Below are 20,700 nucleotides of genomic sequence, written 5' to 3' on the forward strand. Positions count from 1 at the left end.
CCGGCGCGCACGCACGGAGGCGCAGCAGCCCCTTCCCCCCCCTCCCTCCCCTCTCGCCCCACCGCGCAGGCGCCGCCCCCGCGCGTTCCCGGCTGAGGCGGGAGGGGGCGCGCACGCGCGGTGGCGGCGGCGGCGGCGGCTCGGTGCGGGCCGCGGGGCTGCGTGCGGCGGCGGGGCGCGCGCGCGCTGCGCCTGCGCGGGGGCGGCGGCGGGGGATTGTGGGATACTGCGGCCCGGCGGGCGGGTGAGGCGCCGCGCGGCGCGGCGGGGGCGGCGGCACCGGGAGCGGCCGGGCCGGGGCGGGACCGAGCGGGGGGGGGGGGGGGCCGCTGGGGGCCTCCCGGAGCCGCCCGGAGCCGGGGGAGCCGGGGGAGCCGCCAGGCCCTCGCCCCCCTGACCCCCCTCCCCTCTCCCCGTGTGTTCGCAGCGGCGGCGCGATGGCCTCCAGCAGCGGCACCGACGTGATCCAGGTGACCAACGTGTCCCCCAGCGCCAGCTCCGAGCAGATGCGGACGCTCTTCGGCTTCCTGGGAAAGATCGAGGAGCTGCGCCTCTTCCCCCCGGAGTGAGTCCGCGGGGCCCGCCCGGCCCCGGCCCTATCCCCTCCCCCCCCCCCCCCCCCCGGCACGCCTCCCGCCGCCATGGCGCCCGGCACGGCTCGGCACGGCCCCGAGGCGCGGGCCCTTGGGGCCTTTGAGGCCCCTTTTCCAGGGGAGCCGCCTGTGCGGGCAGGGCAGGGCGGGCAGCGGGGCTGCAGGAGGCTCCCGGGGGCCGGGTCCCCAGCTGGCGTTAGGGACATCGCTGTGCTTCCCTTGTAAAAGTTCACGCAAAGCGGGCAGCTGGTGGCTTGTACGCAAACGAGATCCGTGCCGTTTTCAGGGAAAAAGGCATCACGGAGCGTTCTTTTTATCACTCAGCCTTCAATCGCTGCTAGCCCAAAGCCGGGGGAGCTTGTCCATCCCGCCAGCCGGTCACAGAGGCACGCTGAGAATCAGTATTTCGGGTCTCCGTGCAGTTCCTTTGAGTTGGCCAGCGGTAACTTCATGTCGGGAATTAAAGCGCGGAAAGAAGGGGGATGTGTTCGTAGCTGGGGTGTGGGACGGTGCCAGGCCTGAGCGCTGCTTTGTGAGGGCCGGGACAGCTGTACTGCAGCGGCAGAACAGCAGTGCTCAGCAGCCAACAAAGTGAACCACCTTTAAAAAAAAAAAATGCAGTTATTTGACCTGCTGCTCGATACTTTTATGTTTTGTCCAGTTTTCAAGAGAGGTTACTATAGGTGAGTTCTGTTTCTGAAACTTTGTACTGTTTTAGATACATATTAACTAATGTGTTGGAAGATCGCTTCTGTGCTTTCGAATGAAGTGTTCTGAGGAGGAAAAAAAAAAAAGCCCAGCCCAGCAGCTCTCTTTTTGCCACACCTGAGGCCGGCTGTGTGTTCGGGACCTACCTCCTTTGCACAAATGTGCTGTGAAGTGCTGGCCCCGCGAGACCTGGCTCAGAAGCCTGCGAGGGGTATGTGGTAGGGCTGGGCGGTGAGAAGAGACATCTGGCTCTGGGGAGGCTGAATTGTATCCCTGTGTCTGTAGCGTTTGGTACTAGCTGGGTACCAGGGGATACCTGTGTTCGAGGGAAACTTTTTGGATTGTGTCCTGGTGTAAGTTTGTTTCCGCCAGACTGGGCTCCTGCACTTGCCTGCTGGCTTCTGCCTCCTTTGTTCTGGCACCGATGGTTTTGTGGCTTCAGCCGGGCCACTTGGTTGCTGCAGAAGAACAGTGAGCCGCCTGCCTTCACTCTGTGCCCCCGAGGGCTCGCTGCTGACCAAGGAGAAGGCAGCACGATGCAAATAATGCCAGTGACCCAGATTCGAAGTATCTCAAAGCAGGAGACTAAAACTCAGCGAAAACGTTTGGCCTACATTTCTTAGGCTTCCAATCTCTAAGTGAAAGAGGAAGGCAGTACTTCGAAGCTCAGGGATGTCGGGAAGGCTTCCGAGTATTTATGAAAAAGGCAGAGCTCTAGAAGAGGTTGATGCAGAAGAGGAAACGCATCGTAGCTAAGTGGCCTTGCACGGAAATGGAGAAAATACTGAAGAGCTGAGGGAGCGAACTTTGTGTCTTTGTTGCAGAGCGTAGGGTTTGGTGGAAAAATAGCACGTATGCAAATTGTGCATGCTATTTAAATTAGGTAAAGGTTGTGCTGTTGATGAAACGAGAACTCGTGGGTTTGGGGGTTGGGGTTAAATTTCTAATTTGACTATTTTGAGTTTTTTTTTCTGCTGTTCCCGTTGTGTGGCTGTCCCAGCAGAGATGCCGAGGGCTCTGCCTGGCACCCCCAGCCCCGCCGCGGGTCTCCGCTGGGGTGCGCAGGGATCGGCCGCGGCAGGCCCGTGCCGGGATGCAGCGCCAGGGGGCAGTGCTTTGCTCCGCCGGCAAACTGCGGTGGGAGGGATGCTTTAGTCTTCAATTTCAGTTCACCCTGAAGAGAGGTTTATTTCCGAGCAGCAGCAGGTTCTTTCATCTCTTTGAATGCTTTCCAGTTCCTTCTCCTGGCTTCTCCCGGCCGTTGGCATTCACCCGTTTTGGGCGGTAAAGGACAAATGCGTAAATTCTCTCCCTAATCCGAATCTCTCTGTCCCAGATTATACCGGGGTTCTTTCTTACACGTGCTGTTCCTGGGCACTCTGTTTCCATTCCTCTCCTCCTTAGCTGATCTTTCTCTCCTGTCACTCTGATCCTGCTGTCCCCTATAGAAGTTTGTTATCATCGTGGGCTTCCAGAACAGAAGCTTCCTGAACTTCTCTCCATTTCTCCTTCCCTGCCATCATCCATCCCCATCCTAGTTTATTTAATCAGCTGTTACAGGTTTTATGTGCGCCTCAGCCTCGTGTTGCAGCTGTAATCCACAGCCGGCTCCGTGACTTTTCTTCCTTGAAAAGGAGGGTTCCATCCCTGCTGCTTCTGCTTTTCCCCAGCTCCGTGACAGGCAACGCTGAAAAGTGGAGGGAATGGACTTCGGAAAGGGCTTGAAAAAAGAAATATAGATACATCCACACATTTTTTTTTAAAAAGAAAAAAAAGCTAATTTCAGCACATCCTGTTTAGCCTAAGAAAAGTGCCTTTACATCAAAATGTAAGTACAAAAGGATTTACTGGTAGGACTGCTGTCGGTGTTACACCGGTGTGTTTTCTGGCCTTGCCTGTGGATAGGAACGGTCCGGTCAAATTGTTACGGATGGAGAAGTTTACCGAGAAAAAAGCACATTGGATGGAAAACTAATATCTGCAGAGTTAAAGCTTAATAAAATTAGGAACGTACATCTTAATAATTTGATAAGCTGGATGACACGGTAATTGTGAGATCTTTTCCCTCCTCTGCAATAACTGAAGTGACAGCTAGACGGAGGCGCTCCGCAGAATCCCGGCTTTGCTTGCAGCTACCGCTGGGAGCTGGGTGCTCCGTGAGAAAAGGATGACAACTTGGACTTCGAAGTGAGGAGCACGGCTGGGTATTTTTACTCTGCTTCTTCCCACTCCAGTATGAATATGGTAATGCCGAAGAGCAGCTCTTGCTCGCACCATCTAGTCACTCCAGCCTGCTCCTAGCTTGATTTTACGTTAGCGAGAACGTTTATGTAAGCGGCAGGAGCGTGCCTTCAAAGGTCAGGTTAATGTTTAAAATGCTGGCTGCGGTGTGCGGGAGCTCTGGTTCTATTCGGGGGTTAGGAGGTGAAGGCTGGAGTGCCCCGTTGTACTCCAGAATCGATGCAGTGTCGAGCCACAGTAGGTCGTCGTGTGTCCCAGCGCTTGTCCCAGTGGTGTGTGGAAGTTACTGACGTGGTCCGTCTCTGTTGGGTCAGAACGGCCCATCCTTGGCATCCGTTGTGCGTGTTCTGTTCGCAGCCGCAGGTTGGATGTGTGATTGGGAATACATTGAACATACGTTGGTGCACTTGTTTTTAAAAATGCTGGAGCGCACGAGCATAGCCGCACGCGTTAGGCTCAGTTGCTTTCGCAGACCTCGCTAGTTGCCTGGTTTTGTATGTAGGGGAGCTTCCGTGTCGCCTGATGCGCGCCTGTGAACAGAATCCGCTCTGTTCCGTGCTGCCACGTTATCGCAGGTATTCTAAGAATAGGTGTGAAAATGCTGTTCTGCGTTTAAATAATAAATTGCTTACTTTTTTTATAACTTAGATTAGCACACCATCTGGGTATGCTCAAACTCCTTGATTTACTTCTCTTAAAACTTTACCACTGTGATTTTATGAAACACTATTTGCTCATGCTTCTTTCTTTTTACGTTTCTGCAGACTCCTTTAGAAAACGTTCTGTTTTGGCACTCTAAGGTGCATTCGATAGGTAGAAATGAGATAATTTCAAATTTTCAGCTCAGCGCTGTTTGTCTCTACAGTGTTACATTCCAAGTTACTAACTGCACGATGCTGGATGAGGTGGATGCTTCTGGCTTTAGTACTTTTAAAAGATAAAACGCACTGGCTCCAATCTAGTTTTTAATGTCATTGTCATTGAAGACAGCTGTTGAGTTTACGTAACTTGCACGTTGGGCTGCGCCTCTGCTTGGTGGTGAAGGTTAGGTAGTGTTTTGGCATTTGCCCCGACAAAAACTTGTATTAGGTGGTGTTCTTGTTTGGCATCAAAGTCATTCTCCGTGCTCCTAAGTTCTGACAAGTTCTCTCTCAGTTGATTAAAGACTTGATCAGTTTTCTTCACTTAGATGGGTTTGGCAATGGGATGCACTTCAAAAAACTACTACTGTACCTGTTTCTGGGTACCTGCTTAGTGAAGGTGGGTGATTGTCGTGAGGAGTTCCTCAGCATCATTCACACCTAGCTCTTTGGAATAATTTGTGTCTGATGCTTGAGGGCAGATCTGAAGGGTAGGCGTATCTGGCCCTGGTTAGAAGCTGGGGTTTGAGGGACTTGCTGCTGCTTGCTGCATCTGCTCGGGGTCTTCTGTAGGCAGCTCTGGGTCTTCTGTAGGCAGCTCTTAGCTCATCTGCGGCACAGTTGTCTGCGTAACGTTTTCTTTTGCTCTCTTGTAGTTGATGCCTCTTGCTAAAGGAACATCTGCGTGGTTTTCTGGCTATATGGATTTATGAAAAGTATTCTGGACCTTTATTGAGTTGATTTTGTTCCACTACCACCCCCCCACGCACGTTGGGTTTGTTTGGTGTATAATTCTTTCCTGCTCTCGTAGGAAGGACACACTTCTATTTTTTAAAGTCACTCAAAACTTGCACGGTCTCTTTTGGATTTTCCATGCCCGAGGATTTTTCCGCAGCTCTGCTGACAGGCACTTGTGTGAGCTGCGGGGTAGGCAGGGGCCCGTCTTACGAAGAATTTTATGGTTACTGGTGGGTTGTTTAGAAAGTTTTCACCTGCTGGTGAGATTTCAGCTGTAGTTTTGCCTACGTGAATTTCCTGAATTTTATGGGTTTGGTGCTGTTACTGCTGAGTAGTAGGCATATATTTAGCAGTGTACAGCCCCTCAAAATGAACTTGGCAGTTTTTGTGCGTGAGTGTTTGGCTAAGAGAAGTATAATGGAGGTTGGGTTAGAAGCTTTCCTGAAATTGTGTTAATAGGGAAAATCATACTGGTATCTTGCATCATTATCCTCTTCACAGTGTGCTGCAAAAATCTGATGTGGGGGCTAAAGCAAAGAGTATAAAACTACTGTTCTTGTGAACTTCTGTCATATATGAAGTAAGATAATTTTATTTCTCTTAAGCGCTTCATAGCCTTCCTTTCTCACAGATAGGTCATGAAAACTAATTTGCATTCAGGTGACTGGGCACAGATATATCCTGCATACTAGAATTCATTTTCAGTTACAGATGAGGCAATGAAACTGTTTCTGTGATTTTACAGGAAAGTGGCTTCATCCAGCTGTAATTTTTTACATAGTCCAAACAACTTTCTCGTTTGGTGAAAGGGGAGAGACCGCATTAGTTACAAGTCTAATGATGGCAGACAAGTTTCCATTTAACTTCTTTCTTTTTCTTTCTTTTCCAGTGATTCTCCTTTGCCTGTTTCATCGCGTGTCTGTTTTGTAAAGTTCCATGATCCCGACTCGGCAGTTGTGGCCCAGCATCTGACAAACACTGTATTCGTTGACAGAGCGTTGATAGTCGTACCATATGCAGAAGGTTTGTGAATTGTTTAATGGCCTATGAAGCCAACATATGATGGCATTTCGTTTCGGTATAGTTCACAAAAATGAGGATTAGTAAAATGTCGAACATATGAGAGATTAACATTTTGAAACCCTTGGTATATTGCAATTTGCCCATGGATTAAATATTTCTTCGTTGTTTAGCAACACTGAATGAAATTGGGGAGTTTAACTCTTACTGGGTTTGTATGCCTTCAGTTTAGAATATGAACAGTTTAGGCAGAATTACTTGCAAATTACGCTCTTTATCAGTTTCAGTGAGATGTTTTCCTAAGTGAACTTACGCAAACAGGTCAACATTTTAAGGAAATTTTGCCTTAATAAGTCTTTGCTTCTTTCACATATGCATAAGTCTCTTCATGAGAACGGTTTCTCCCTCCCTGAGAGGACATGGGAGAGTAGATTAACGTTTTGAGAGGTGCTGCCACTGTATTTAGTTGGGAGCTTCCCTGGAAAGCCATTCACTCTCGTTGTGAACTCCAATATACCAAGGGTTTGAATAATTATGGTTTAATTGGGAAGCGAGATCTTCCAAGAGGTGCCAAACGGGCACTGGTGCTAGTTTTTATTCCAAGTTTTCTTGTTCAGCCTTGCTATATTTTATAGAATTTCACTAAATAATAAACTCTTCTCTCTGTTATTTGTGTGTGTGATTTTTGTAGTGGAGAAGGCAAATGCAAAGCCCTTCCAGATGACTGAAAAACAGTGGGTCCTCTGCAGCTACAGGGGATTCTAGACATTAACTAAAGGCCAGCAAGCACTCAAGTCCCCAAGTGTTTTCCTGGTGTAACCACTTGTTAACTACATTTTCTCTTCTTCTTTTTATTTTTACATTTTAGGGTGTTACAGTAATTTGAAAGGCAATGAGCAGGGTTTTTGGAACTTAAAAGCAAAGTGCTGAGAAGACACCTCTTCTTGCAGAAGTCTTATTAAACTCTTCTAGACTTGCTTTAGAAGTAATTGATTTCCATTGTACTGTTTCTTGATTTACTTCTGAAATAATGGATTTTCCCAAACTGCTTGAATTAAATACAACCTCTGCAGATTAAGTCATGCTACGATAATAAATTTGGTACATGGCCTGGGTTCAGACCTTTTGCCAAGACATAATGCTATAGAATGTCTTTTGAGGCCTGGGGAGCTGTCTTATCTTCGTATTCCTGCAATTTAAAAGATACGAAAACTTAATTTATGGGCTGTAGGAATCTGCAGCATGACCTTTGACTGAGACTTGCTGCTTTTTGCAAGTACAGAACACGTTCTGAAATTGCTGTTGAGTTATTGCCTCTGCTTTCGCTAGTTTAGGTATAACAGCAGTTGAAAGACATCTCATTCTCCTCTTTATATTAAAGCCTGATAAAGTAGCGGTCCATCTGAGTTTATACTGAAATACTCTCCAAGGCCAATGGTGAAGAATGTTAGTGTTTAACTTTTCCAGTAAGGATAAAAACAATTTTCTCTTTGTCCGTCTGACTTGTCCATTGTGCTTGATGGTGGATAAATCTGGCACATAGAGAAATCTGCCCAGTAGTTTTGGTTTGAACTGTATAAAGAAAATAAAATACCCATTTATCATATTTTAACGGGCCCGTTTAAGTCACGGAGTTCCTTATGGGCTGTTTCTTGTGGTGGTAAATCAGAATGATAATGGGTTTGGCATACCGTTGTGGCATGTCGCAAGAGATGTGTTCAGCCGATAAAGTTATGCCCCCTTGTTTTGTAATCATACGCTTTTGTCCCTGTATTGGAGTATAGTTTTCCCTCCAAATACATACTGCCAGGCTCCCAATTCACCAACTTATTTAAGCACGATACAGCAAGGTTCTTAAAGCCACAGTGGAATTGCTCACGTGCTTAAAGTCAGGCAGATGCTTAACTGGTGTGCTGAACTGGGCCCTTTTTGCTTTTGTTTTCTGCTGTGATAATTCTGTATTAATATTGCCTGTCGCTAAAGTGAATGTTTATTGTCTGTTTAGTGCAATACTTATCCCCTATATCACAAGTGCACTCCAATTGTAGCATACACAGACATTTTGGTGTTGGCTGTTGCTTTGTGTTATAGAACTATACACAAAGTCTACGGTAAGGTTTAGTATTAATTGTAATTTTCACTGTGATATTCCTAGATTTGGAAGGAACTCTAAGATTAAAGGTGGCTGGGGGGGGTATTTAGGTTCTTTGGTTAATGTTTGTTTCTTTTGTCTGTTTCTTTTTCTTTCATTTCTACACATTCATACAGTATTTCATGGTTCTAACAAAGCAGCAGTAAAAAAAACTCTTGAAGCATGAAAATTAACTGGTGAGGGGCCTCATTGCTTTTTTTTTTAATTGTAGTTTATTTATTTCTAAATACTTTTTTAAAAAACAATTAGAGGATCGGATGCATGATTTTTTTAATGAATGCAGATCTTCTATGAGGTGTCTCAAAATAAGTCTGAGGATTTGTATTTAGATGCCAGAAATGTTGTAGTTGCACTAATTTGAAATGTTTAGATATAATTTATAAATATCCTCTGAGACATAATTTTGCATGCAAAATTACCCCATAATCTTTCTGTAGGTATGTTAATATATTTATGCATTAATGCCCTTTATCTAAATGACCTTTTTCCCCCCTCTCCCTCCATAACTTTGGGTATCTAAATTGATGACAGCTCAATGACACAAGCAAGATAACAGTGCTGTGTATTATACATTTGTTTATATTATCGGCACTTCTCAGTATAGGTGGAAGGAACCATTACCTTTATTTAACAGTGGTTTTTCTTTTTTGTTGTTGTGTTTTACAGTTCTTTTCCCTGGTTCAGCCTGAACTATATACCAGGCCCTGCTGAAAATACCACCCAACAGTTTTCTTCTGCAGCTTATCCAGTTTCTCTTAAGTGCCCTGTACATATTGTATGTTTTATGATGAGATGCAGTTTCTTAATATGTATTACAGAAACACTACTGGTATTTGCAAATATATAGTAAAATTGTTTTATTGAACTCTCATTTTGGGGGCTTGGGCACATTAACAAATTAATCCATCTGTATAGGGCTTTTGCTGTTGGATAGAATAAAAAATACCGACTTAAGTACTTGTTTCACAGTAGGACCCTTAAAATTATATGTGCAGAGCAGGCAGTAAAATAAGACACTTGTCTTAGTTGGCTGCAAGATTTGGGGCCGGAAGTTTCTTCTGAAATGGCAGTATGTAGCAGCATTCTTGGTACAATAAGCATGGCACATATTGGAACATAAGCATTTTACTGCACAGGTAAGGAATGTGCCACCGTATACTGTACGTATGCACCTGTCCACCCACAGACACACACACAGAGCGTGTATTTGAAGATCTGCAGAGACTTTCATTCTTATTTGACAAGTCAGCAAAAGCCCTACGCTTGATTCAACAAAATATATTTCCGTACCTTCTCTTAAGTTTTACAAAATTTATATGGTAGGTGTAAAAGAAAACATAGTGAACTGTACCATATTATTAACCCCTAAATCAAACTTTTTTTGTCTTGTGTATCTTGATTTTTCTGTGTGCTTTATAGTGAAGCAGCCGACACGAGTCGTTGTTCATAAAACAGCTTTTGAAAGTTGAGAGCACACCCCTGGAGAACCGACTGTGCTTGCTTACGTTTGGTTCATGACTTAAAAATCGAGTACAGGTGATGAAATCTTGGCAGTGTTAACAAAAAAGTAGTGTGTATTGTGCTATTTTTTTGCTCTAGATACTTAACCATTTGTAGAGAAAAAGGAACAGTCAAATTTTCACACATTGAAGTTTCGTTCTGACAAAAAAATTTAATGATAAATATTAATAGACATCAAGCTTTGTATTTTAGCCAACATAAGTACTTTCAACAAACTCAGGTGGTGTATCAGGGAGACATTTTCTGGGTGTATTTGTGTATTTTCTGCCTTTGAAATAGAATGCCTTCTAATGCCAGGCTATTTCTCTGCAGGAGTTATTCCTGATGAGACTAAGGCTTTGTCTCTCTTGGCACCAGCTAATGCTGTGGCAGGTCTGCTGCCTGGGGGTGGACTCCTGCCTACTCCCAACCCACTTTCTCAGGTAGGCTTTCCAATTAAGACTGAAGTGAAGGGAAACTATCAGATATATCGTTAGATGCTAATTTGATTATTTTGTTGTTGTTGTGTTTCTTTGGGGGGTGGGGGGCAAATACACTGTGCTAATGCCGATTCCTAGAATGTCCTAGCTTGTGTATCTTGATGGATAGTGTTGTTACAGCTGTCTGATACGATTTGTGGCAAAGCAGTAACCAGGTGCTAGGTGGAATGCTGCTGTTTCCGTAATATGACACTTCTGGTGTCTCCTGGCCTCTGTGTTTGCATTGATTTGTTATCCCTCTCTTCTCCATCATACACTTACTGACAAGTTGGACAAGGAGTGGAGATCTTACAGATGGAAGTTTAAATTCTTGAAGTTTGAGAGAGTGATGTGCTGTGGAGAGAGAACTTCCATTAATACTCCAGCTTAAGGGGGGAGAAAATTGCAGTATGTATTTTCTCTATCTAAATACACAAAAATTCACATGGAAGATGAGCAGTAAGAGTAGTACAGTATGGAAAATTTCTGTCAAAGAACATATCTTACTACAGAATAGAGAAGCAAAGTACAAGAGGCAAATTAATAAGAGTTAGGCTTCGTTAATTCTGCACTTTTCAGAATACATCTTCAGCTTGTGCTTAGCATTTTGTGTAGCTTCTGTTATTTCTGATTGCATTGAAGATGTACTTGCCACTGCTCAGGAGCTCCTTTTAACCTTACGGAGAGGGAAAAGTCTGAAGTATAATTTTGAAACCTGAAAGTTATGGAAGAAGCTTGTTGCAGGCAGCGCAACAATAATTTATCTAGCAGCTTTGTTGAACTGGTTGACAAATGACACTCACAAGTGCCAGAGCAGACCAAAAGAGAAGAAAAAGAGAGAAGTAATGGGAGGGAGAACAAGACCTCATAGCAACTGTGAACCGTTTGATTAGTGTAAGATCATGAGTTTTTCAGCAGATTGGTTCCAGTCTGCGTTTTGGTCATCTCACTTTAAATGGCTGAAAAATGATGTTCTTTTATGAGGCTTCTAGATCCATGTCTTAAGGAATTCAGACCCATTCTCCCAGAAGCTTTTTAAACTATTTGCCATTTTTAACCAAATTTGAGAAAAATAAAGAAATATAATAGTCTTTTAACATAAAATATGTTAATTTCAAATCCTGGACTGACTTAAATAGGAGGTAATTGGCTCAGAAACTTTTAATGAATTATCATAGTAACTCTTGACAGAATTTCATTTTAAACTATTTCTTGAATGTATTAGAAGGATTTACTTTTTTTTTCTTACCTGCTGGGATGCAGAGGAAACACTTTCATTTGAGGGTATTTCTATATAGAAAGTACTGAAGTACTCTTATTGACCTTATTATAAAGTTTTTCTGGCTAGCTTCAAATCTCCAAGCATGTAATGCTTGTAAACTTTGAATTATCAGCTTTTTATCGATTTTAATATGGCTTTGACTAATTGCTGTCTTTGTTACAGATTGGTGCTGTTCCTTTAGCTGCTTTAGGAGCTCCTGCTCTTGATCCTGCCCTAGCTGCTCTTGGGCTTCCTGGAGCAAACTTAAACTCTCAGGTATGTCACACATTCTAAAATTTTCTTTATTGTCCCTAGCATGTAGACAGATGGGCTAAGATTCATGACGCTTTTAGTGTTCACCAGTGTATTAAATACCAGCGTGAAGATCAGGAAGTACTGTACTTAGGTTTGAACAAGTGTTACAAAACACTGGTGGGTGACGTTGCTGGGAAGGTGCTGGTTGGACCGGATGATCTTGGAGGTCTTTCCCAACCTTTATGATTCTGTGATTCTAAAACATCACCAAAGGCTTATATAAGAACCAAATACTGTACAGACAGCATGTTCTGTAGATAAACATTGCATTAAATTAGTAATGCTTCTTTAAGAAATCCTTCATTTAGCATTCTATTTCTGCATGCCACACGTAAAACAAAACCAAATAATAGTGACAACAAAATAAAAGAAAGCAAAATAAGCATTCTAAATGCAAATTAGAAAAATACACATTTGGAATGATGAATCACTTTCTTTTTTTCCTTAAACCAGTTGATTGTAAAGCTGTTTGGATTCAGCAAATGGCTGCCTCCGTATCTATTAATGTATTGTGAACAAAACATTTTGCTTTGTTAATATACCATTGGTTTGTGATGTTACCAGTGGTGATAATACCTGGATTTTTCTAAGAGCTGTAAAATACATTTTGTAATGAAATTTTTAGAGTAAAGAAGCTTCTGCATATTTATAAGTTGACACTGAAGACTTTCCATGGGCATGTGACTTAGTTCCCTGATGAGGTTGCTATTCTCTTGGAGTGACAGAGAAATAACTTGTAAATACGAGAAGTATGTACCGGTTTGTATTTTGAAGTGCTTTGATACCACACAGGAAAGTCTGTTTGGCCCCTTTGGGGGGAAAAAGAAGTACTTAAGCATCCCTGAAATGTAGCGGTCAGACCTTCGTCCCCACCCTCACCCCCATCCACAAGTTTTAAAATAAAATGGTATATCTTTCTGTCTGTAACTTACTGGGGGCTTGTTTTGTGTCCTCGTCCCCCTCTTTTTTTCTTTTCATCTGTAGAGATTTTTGTATGGACACTGCTGGGATTTTTGTATAGTCATTGCTGAGGGTGATGATAATCTTAAGCATATGCATCTTCTGACATGCTTTTAACTTTTTTTTTCCCACAGTCTCTTGCAGCAGATCAGCTACTAAAACTTATGAGCACAGTGGATCCAAAGTAAGCTTCAGTATTTACAAATATTTGTCCAGTACACTTAATCTTGGCAATTATATCTGCTGCGATTCAGTATCCAGTCTTGCGGAGAAACCTAATATCTTAGAGATCTTTTGTGGATTCTGTTTTCTGTAGTAAGGAGAAGAGGGGCAGGAAACTAAGATTATTCAGCCTTGGATCTATGGAATAACGCCAGTCCACCCTGGAATTTAATTGTGTTAAAGACAGAAATTTAGTTTCTTGTATGATGTTTTTGCCAGAGGGGCAGCGCACCCCTTTAAACAAGCTATGGTTGAGAATGATCCAAAGCGAGCAACAGTTGTAAAAGACTAGAATAAGAATCTACATATGTTACAGCTGTCAGAAGGTAATAAAAGATAGCAGGTCTTCTTACTTTATAGAAGAAGGAGCAAATAACAATAAACACATGTATTTGCTAGTTTTTATTTCAGTTTATAGAAAAAGAACGATTTTGTCCAAAACGTTATAATATGTGAAGAGCGATACCGGTGGATAAAGCTGGATATGTTCTATCTCCATTTTTAATTTTATTCCAGCATATTATTCTCTTTTAAATTGACATTTCTGTAAGGAGAGAATGTACAACTAGTTGAACAAACTAGTTATCGAGGGTAATATATTAAATAATATCAGTCAGAGGTATGGTTGCGTATGCCTGATTGTCTTTAAAACTACCATGTAGAGCAGAACTTCTGAAATTTAATTTTCATCACTGTTTGTGGGGTTCTCAGTGTGGCTTATAGAGTGGAAACTGACTTTCTACTGTGTAATATATTTCCTGTGGAGTTGCTCTTTCAGGTGATGAAAATTGAAATTGCATTATACAAAAATGTACTGAAAAGCGTCGTTAGAAACTTGCCTATGCAAGACAATGTGAACTCTCCTATTTATAGCTTACTAGAATTCTAAAGCCATGTGTGCTGGTATTTTATACAACTGTTGTCAGTGCAGACTTCATTCTGGACTTTTTCATCATAAACTTACTTCTCTGTTATTTGAGTGATGACAAAATGCAGACAGGGTCTGTTTCACTTGGATCAGTCATTTTGGATAGGCTATAAACTGACAATGGAGGATTGTGATGTTTGGATTCTGACGTACTGAATAGATAAAATTCTGTTTTTCTATTCCAGGTTGAACCATGTAGCTGCAGGTCTTGTTTCACCAAGTCTGAAATCAGATACCTCCAGTAAAGAAATAGAAGAAGCAATGAAAAGAGTACGAGAAGCACAGTCATTAATTTCTGCTGCTATAGAGCCAGGTAATTTTAAATCATGGAATTTTCAATTCAAGGTGGTTTTTTTAAGTACTGTATGGCAAAAAGTAATGGTCAGCACAATATTGGCTTAATGCTTTCATGATCTGTGGTGACTGAATTTATAGTTCACAAGCGTTTAATTGTGCTACAGAGTTAATGCTGCAAGTGTCCTGCAGAATGATGCAGGGAATCATCTGTTGTTTTTCCAAAGTTGACTTGATTTGAAGATAGCAAAATGCTTGAGCTTCCGCTGTTTGAAGTTCATATTGCTATCTCTGAGACTTCATTGGAAACAGCAAGAGACTTCACTTTGACATCTTTGATATGTTTGTTCGTGGCGATGTTTTTCTTTCTTTTAATTCCTGATCTGCAGAAGTTAGTAAATATTTTTCTCTTTTGGAGTTTAGTTCTGTAGATTTCTATTTTAAAATGAGGTGCAGCAGTTCATTCACAAATGTCGGATCCACTAAGTCTGAGAAGTAGAATCATAGAACAATTCAGGTTGGAAAAAAGTCGAAGATCATGTAGTCCAACCTTTAGCCTAAAAAGGACTAAAGTCCACCACTAAACCATGTTTGCTACTAAGTTCTAAATCTACGTGTTTCTTGAAGACCTCCATGTGTGGTGACTCAACCACTTCCCTGGGCAGCCTACTCCCAGTGCTGCACGACCCTTCCAGTAAAGAAATTTCTCCTAATAGCCAACCTAAACCTCCTCTGGCACAACCTGATGCCATTTCCCCTTGTCTTATCACTTGGTGCCTAGGAGAAATTACTTGGAACAGATTCAAAACCATCTGAGAGATTCTTTAGCCCTTCACAAAATGGCAGAGATGCAGGGATTTTAACAAGGCTTTCATTGCCCTGCAGTTGTCATTTTTTTTAATCTGTCTTAAATTAAGAATTGCCTGAATTTTGACTTCTTCAGTTTTGCATACAACTTTGTTGGTTTTATCTCACATACATGTCTTTGTCATCTGTTCATTCTTTGACTTGTCTTTTGGGGAAAAAAAAAAAAGATAAGGCCTATTTTGAAATGTCAAAAGAACTCCTTAGGTTTTCGTTATTGTATTTATATGTATAGTGTGAAGCCCAACTTGTTTTCCTTTATAAAATCTTTTTGATTACTAAAATAACATTAGCATCTTTTTAACTATACTTTTCCTTTCCAACTCCAGATAAAAAAGATGAAAAACGAAGGCATTCAAGGTCAAGATCACGCTCGAGGAGGAGGAGGACACCTTCTTCATCTAGACACAGGTAGTTACTGTATTTCCTTAAACAAACAAAAAACCAGAACAATTTCTTCAGAATTACTACTTCAAAGTGACACTGGACTCGTGGAGGCTGACAAAAAAGAGAATGCAAATGTTCTGAACAAAGCTATGACCGTGATTTGGTTTGAATGTAGTGAGATGGAGGCCTATTCCTGTTTTTATACGAAAGCTGGGAGAGTAATGCTAGCAAAAATACCTCAAAAATACCTTAAACCACTTCAGGAACTGTAAGAATGGGACATCCTCTGTCAGGGCTGCCTTTTTTTAGGATTGTTTGGACTCTGTTTTTAAATAACTTACTGTTTCTTGTTTCAGATAGGAAACAGCATAAAGCCTTGATTTTTACATAGGTCTTACTGCTATCAACACTTAAGCTACCATAGGCAGGCCATTTTGCACTAGTTCCTTAAACCTCTTTTCTTTCTTCAATCTCTTTCCAGTGTGCCCATGTGGTAATTATAACTTGTCTTAAAACCAAATACTGAGAGACTTCTGAGAGCATGATTATTGATGTACATTGAACGTTTATCTGTTGAGCTGCTTGTTTCTAATATGTGCAGCAAATTCAGCTTGGTGGAAGTTACCTAAGTCAAAAATCAAAACCTAGGTCTGTGTAGGTATCGTGACTAAAGATCTTAATACTGACCTACCTAAACAAAAGCATTTGGCTGATTTTATGTTGTTGGCTCATAACCTCCAATTAGGCAGCCTTCGCCAGCCGTTTGTGCAAAGGCATTTTAACTGTGACCCTCTCATTTGTACTTACTTCTTTGTTATTTATATTATATTATATATAATATTTATTATATTATGCATATTCTGTAATTGGCCTTTATTTGGTTTTAGCATTTTAAAATTCTTCTTCACGTTTCAACATGACTTGACAGTTTTTCTGTCAAGTAAGGACTTTTCTGTCAAGTAATAGGACTTATTTTTTCACAATGAGCGTATAAGAGAGCTGACTGAAGCATCATTTCTTCTTTCGTGTCTGGCATTTGTGCACTTCCTTTTTTCTGTTTCCTCAGTGGACTGAATGTGACTCCTTTGCTTGGTTTTCTGTACTCTTTATTCTGTTTTCTGTATCATTGCATTGCAATGAAGTCAGTATTGAGATGATGAATTCTGAATGGTGCATCAACATTTCATGTGTTTAACTCACATGTCCAATGTATTATTGGTAGACGGTCAAGAAGCAGATCAAGGAGAAGGTCCCATTCAAAATCGAGAAGCCGGAGGCGATCTAAAAGTCCAAGGCGAAGAAGGTCTCATTCCAGAGAAAGAAGCAGAAGATCTAGGAGCACATCCAAAACCAGGTAATCCTTCACTAAACATATGGTATTTTCTAGAAAATAATTTAAATTCTGGTGTGTGTTTAAAAAAAAAAATTCCATGGAAAAATGAACAAACAGCTCTTTAATAGCAATCTCTTGTTGCGTCTTTATAGTTTGCCCTACACATGTGCACAGTTAGTCATAGAAAGAGGTAACGTGCTTTTCCTAGGAGTCAACAGTTGCAGCATGTATTAGCTGAATCATGCGTTAGTTATCGTTAGAAAACAGGGAATGTAGGCATCTAGACTTGAAGAGTTTGTGCACAGTAGTTATAAAAGAGCTCTTCTTTTATTTCTCCATAAATGTTGTCTTGTCTTCTTTTCCATTAATATAATATGACTGGCCCCAGAAATAAAAGAAATATTTATGCTATCCAGTGTAACTGTCATGTCTTCATTCATTTTCCTATACAGCAGTAGTAGTGAATACATGAATAGTCTGAAAATGACTTAAACTTAAAATGTGTATTTTTTTAAAAGGGATAAAAAGAAAGAAGAGAAAGAGAAGAAACGTTCTAAAACTCCTCCCAAGAGCTACAGCACAACTAGACGATCTAGAAGCACAAGCAGGTATGGTAACTTGAAAAATTTATGTAGTCTCTATTTCCAGTATGCTTTATCCACTTTATAGAAGGAGTTAACCACTTTATAGAAGGAACATTCTTGTATTTAATAGGATGATGATTGATGCAGATATATTGGTCGTGTGCACATGTGCTTGTACAAGCGCATATGTACTCTCTGTACCTGTGTCTCTAAGACTGTTTTTTTTCCCAGTACTGTAATTTTCTGGAGGTATCATTTGGGCTTAGGATAGTTGACTCTTAGTTGTCTAGTTGGTCTCTTTGACCCCAAAGCACAGTACTACTTGCTCTGTATCACTTTTAAACTATTTCCCGATTTCTGAATATATACTGGCATGATGTGTAGTAGTGTTCTTTTTGAAAGTGGCTTCGAAAATCTTCTTACTGTACTAACAAGAACAAACTGTTTTGTGTCTGTTGTGGATAAAGTAAGAACCAGCATCCCTAAAAGAGTTTAAACTAGAGTTTAAACTATTAATTTGTTCATTAAGGCAGTGGTGGAATAGAAAACAGTTTACTGTGCTGATTGGCAACAGCATGGGTTCTGCAGTACTGCTAATAGTAAACATCAGTTTCTATTTATAATATATATTCATTACATTTTGACCAATACTAATTATGGAGCCATGGATGCATTTGTAGCTTAAAAAAAAAAAGGCTTTAATCTCTGTTCCCTACAGAGAAAGAAGACGTAGAAGAAGCAGGAGTGGAACACGGTCACCTAAAAAACCCAGATCTCCTAAAAGGAAAATGTCCCGGTCCCCATCCCCACGAAGGTCAGTAAGCCAATGGGCTAAAAAAAATCTTTCTGGGGGAAAATTCTGAACCTGAACTTATAGTAAAGATCACAGTGGGGTCAACTTGCAGATGGTTTGTTTGGCATGTTTCTTCTACCTAGGCTGTGGGTTTACTTCTTAAGAGAGAGAGTGGATCTCTGCTGCCTGCTACCTTTTATCGTAATTTAATTGGATTCAAGCATAGAGCTTCTGTGTGTTAGTACCCAAGAGCTCCAAAATGAGTTATTCTAGGGACGAGGAGTAAGAGACATCCAGAGATCTTGGCCTATTTGGCTCTATACAGTACTGGTCAATTGACTTCTGGGTGGCCTAGCCATATTATGATCACTTTTCCCTAAATGTGGAAGTTGCGGTTCTCCTTAAAACACTATAATGTTGCTATTCTTAACAAAAGCATTTATTAGACTTCACTTTGTGGTGTTTGTCCTTGATCTGGAGCTAAGAAATCAAGATGTTTGGTTATTTTCTGAAAGCAAATGGTGCATCTTAGTTGCACATGACTCTTTCTCCCTTTAGATTTTTAAAACAGTGGGTAACAGTCTGGATGTAATTTGTGTTCTACTTATGGAATGGTGCGACTGTGATTTTCATTCTTCTTAAACATTGTAGGCATAAAAAGGAAAAAAAGAAGGATAAAGACAAAGAGAGAAGTAGAGATGAGAGGGAACGATCAACCAGCAAGAAAAAAAAAAGCAAAGACAAAGAGAAGGATCGAGAACGAAAATCCGAAAGTGATAAAGATGTGAAAGTATGTTTTAAAAACCTGTTTATTCACCACCTTTACTGTAGCATTAACCTTAAACCCACGGGGGCTTTGAAAGCAAGTTTTAATTTTTATTTTTTTTATCTCGGCGAAGCAGGTCACAAGGGATTATGATGAAGAAGAACAAGGTTATGACAGCGAGAAGGAGAAAAAGGAAGAAAAGAAAATGGCAGATTCTTCTTCTCCTAAAGTAAAGGAGTCTACAGCAGATAAAGGAAGTGGAGATTCATCAAGGGAATCCAAAGTGAATGGGGATGATCATCACGAAGAAGACATGGATATGAGTGACTGAATTTTGCCTTTGCAGTGAACACAGCTGCAGACGTGCATCAGTGTCATTCCTGTGTGATTCTTTTATGCTGTACTTGTTAATCCTAAATCTAGATGTATACAGCTCTAAGCTATATATGGTTTGTAAAGCTCCTGATACTAACTCCCATCAAAAGCTTTATAGAAAGGTAACCATTCTTGTTCCGGACGAAAGGGATTGCGTATCCAAGCAATCTGTACTAACTTGGTGATGCTTCAAGCAAAAGCAAAAAGCTGCATGCATCTACAGCAGGCATGGACTGTTTGTTGTATGACCTCCTTTAGTAAATCAGCTCACTTATGATAGTGTTTCTAGAATTTGATTCATTGCAGTAATAGAGCAGTATAGGGAATGCACTGACTGCATGTTGATTGTGGCAGAAACATCCTAAATGTTCTAAAATCTTACAACATGGTGGATCTACTTAAGGGTCTTAAGTGTGACTACACAAAAAATGACAGTACATCTGAAAATAAGCATTCTGATATAGGTAGGGTTTTGTTCTTTTGTTTTTAAGCCATATGGCTGGGCTTTTTTTGTTCGTTTTGTTTTGTTTTCTTTTCCTGGTGGATTTTTTTTGGCTTTGACAAGGTTAAAATGCACTGACCTTTTTGAGGACTTATTTTAATCTGTCAGTTCAAATCCATCCCAGGCAGCAAAAAGTGACAAGTTGTAATGGTTCTTAGCTTTTTGTCTGGGGCCTTGGGAGTGAAAGTCTCTGCTTGAACTGTACCCGGTGATTAAAGGTTAATTTGTGCAGTCTTCGTAATCCAGGTTGTTTTATTTGTTAATGAGCTAGACACGTTGCAAAAAGGTAGTGCATTTTAAAATTGATCTTTGTATGCTTTTAAAAGCAAGTCTACTTGATAATGTACTTTCTACTTGATCTCAAGTTGTATAAACTAATAAATTTGTGTTACTGTCACTGCAGTAGTAATCTTATGCACACAGTGATTCCATGTTATATGCAAAGTAGGTAGGCAAGCTGTTTTCTTAGTTACAGAAGTTCAAGAGCTTTTACTTTTGTGCAGGTAAAAAGACAAAAGTAGGCTACAGTCTGTGCCATGTTGATGTACAGTTTCTGAAATTGTTTTACAAAACTTTGATAATAAAACCCGTAAACTTATATTCCTGTTCCTATAAAACTTTACTGGTATTTATTTACGCCACTGAATGTGTGAATCTTTACCTCGTTCCTTTTTAGAGAATCCATTTTTCTTCATCTATGTATTTCAAAAAGGCTATAACAACTCGCATCTTTTTAAAAACTAAATACAGTGACAAAACTGTTAAGCTTGCCATTTTAGCTTGAGTTAAGTATGTTACACTAAAGAGAATTCTTTTATTTCATTT

General features: G+C 41.1%; 1 protein-coding gene across 4 annotated transcripts; it reads left to right on the top strand.

The window, feature by feature from the left end:
• Positions 1-62: 62 nt before the first annotated feature.
• Positions 63-20,473, top strand: SRSF11 (serine and arginine rich splicing factor 11). 4 transcript variants are annotated; one of them, XM_048062195.2, is made up of 13 exons: positions 63-143; positions 428-565; positions 6,030-6,163; positions 10,146-10,255; positions 11,736-11,828; positions 12,962-13,011; positions 14,163-14,290; positions 15,465-15,546; positions 16,745-16,876; positions 17,374-17,463; positions 18,158-18,253; positions 18,884-19,022; positions 19,132-20,473. In XM_048062195.2, the coding sequence occupies exons 2-13, from the start codon at positions 438-440 to the stop codon at positions 19,327-19,329; spliced, it is 1,380 nt and encodes a 459-aa protein (XP_047918152.1). In that variant the 5' UTR covers positions 63-143; positions 428-437; the 3' UTR covers positions 19,330-20,473. The 4 variants fall into 4 exon arrangements, with proteins under 4 accessions (XP_047918152.1, XP_066857812.1, XP_066857813.1 ...); XM_067001711.1 differs by having other exon boundaries at positions 90-244; XM_067001712.1 differs by having other exon boundaries at positions 90-244; positions 19,135-20,473.
• The last annotated feature ends 227 nt before the right edge of the window (positions 20,474-20,700 follow it).

The sequence above is a fragment of the Anser cygnoides genome, chromosome 8, assembly GCF_040182565.1.
Source record: "Anser cygnoides isolate HZ-2024a breed goose chromosome 8, Taihu_goose_T2T_genome, whole genome shotgun sequence".
NCBI lineage: Eukaryota > Metazoa > Chordata > Aves > Anseriformes > Anatidae > Anser > Anser cygnoides.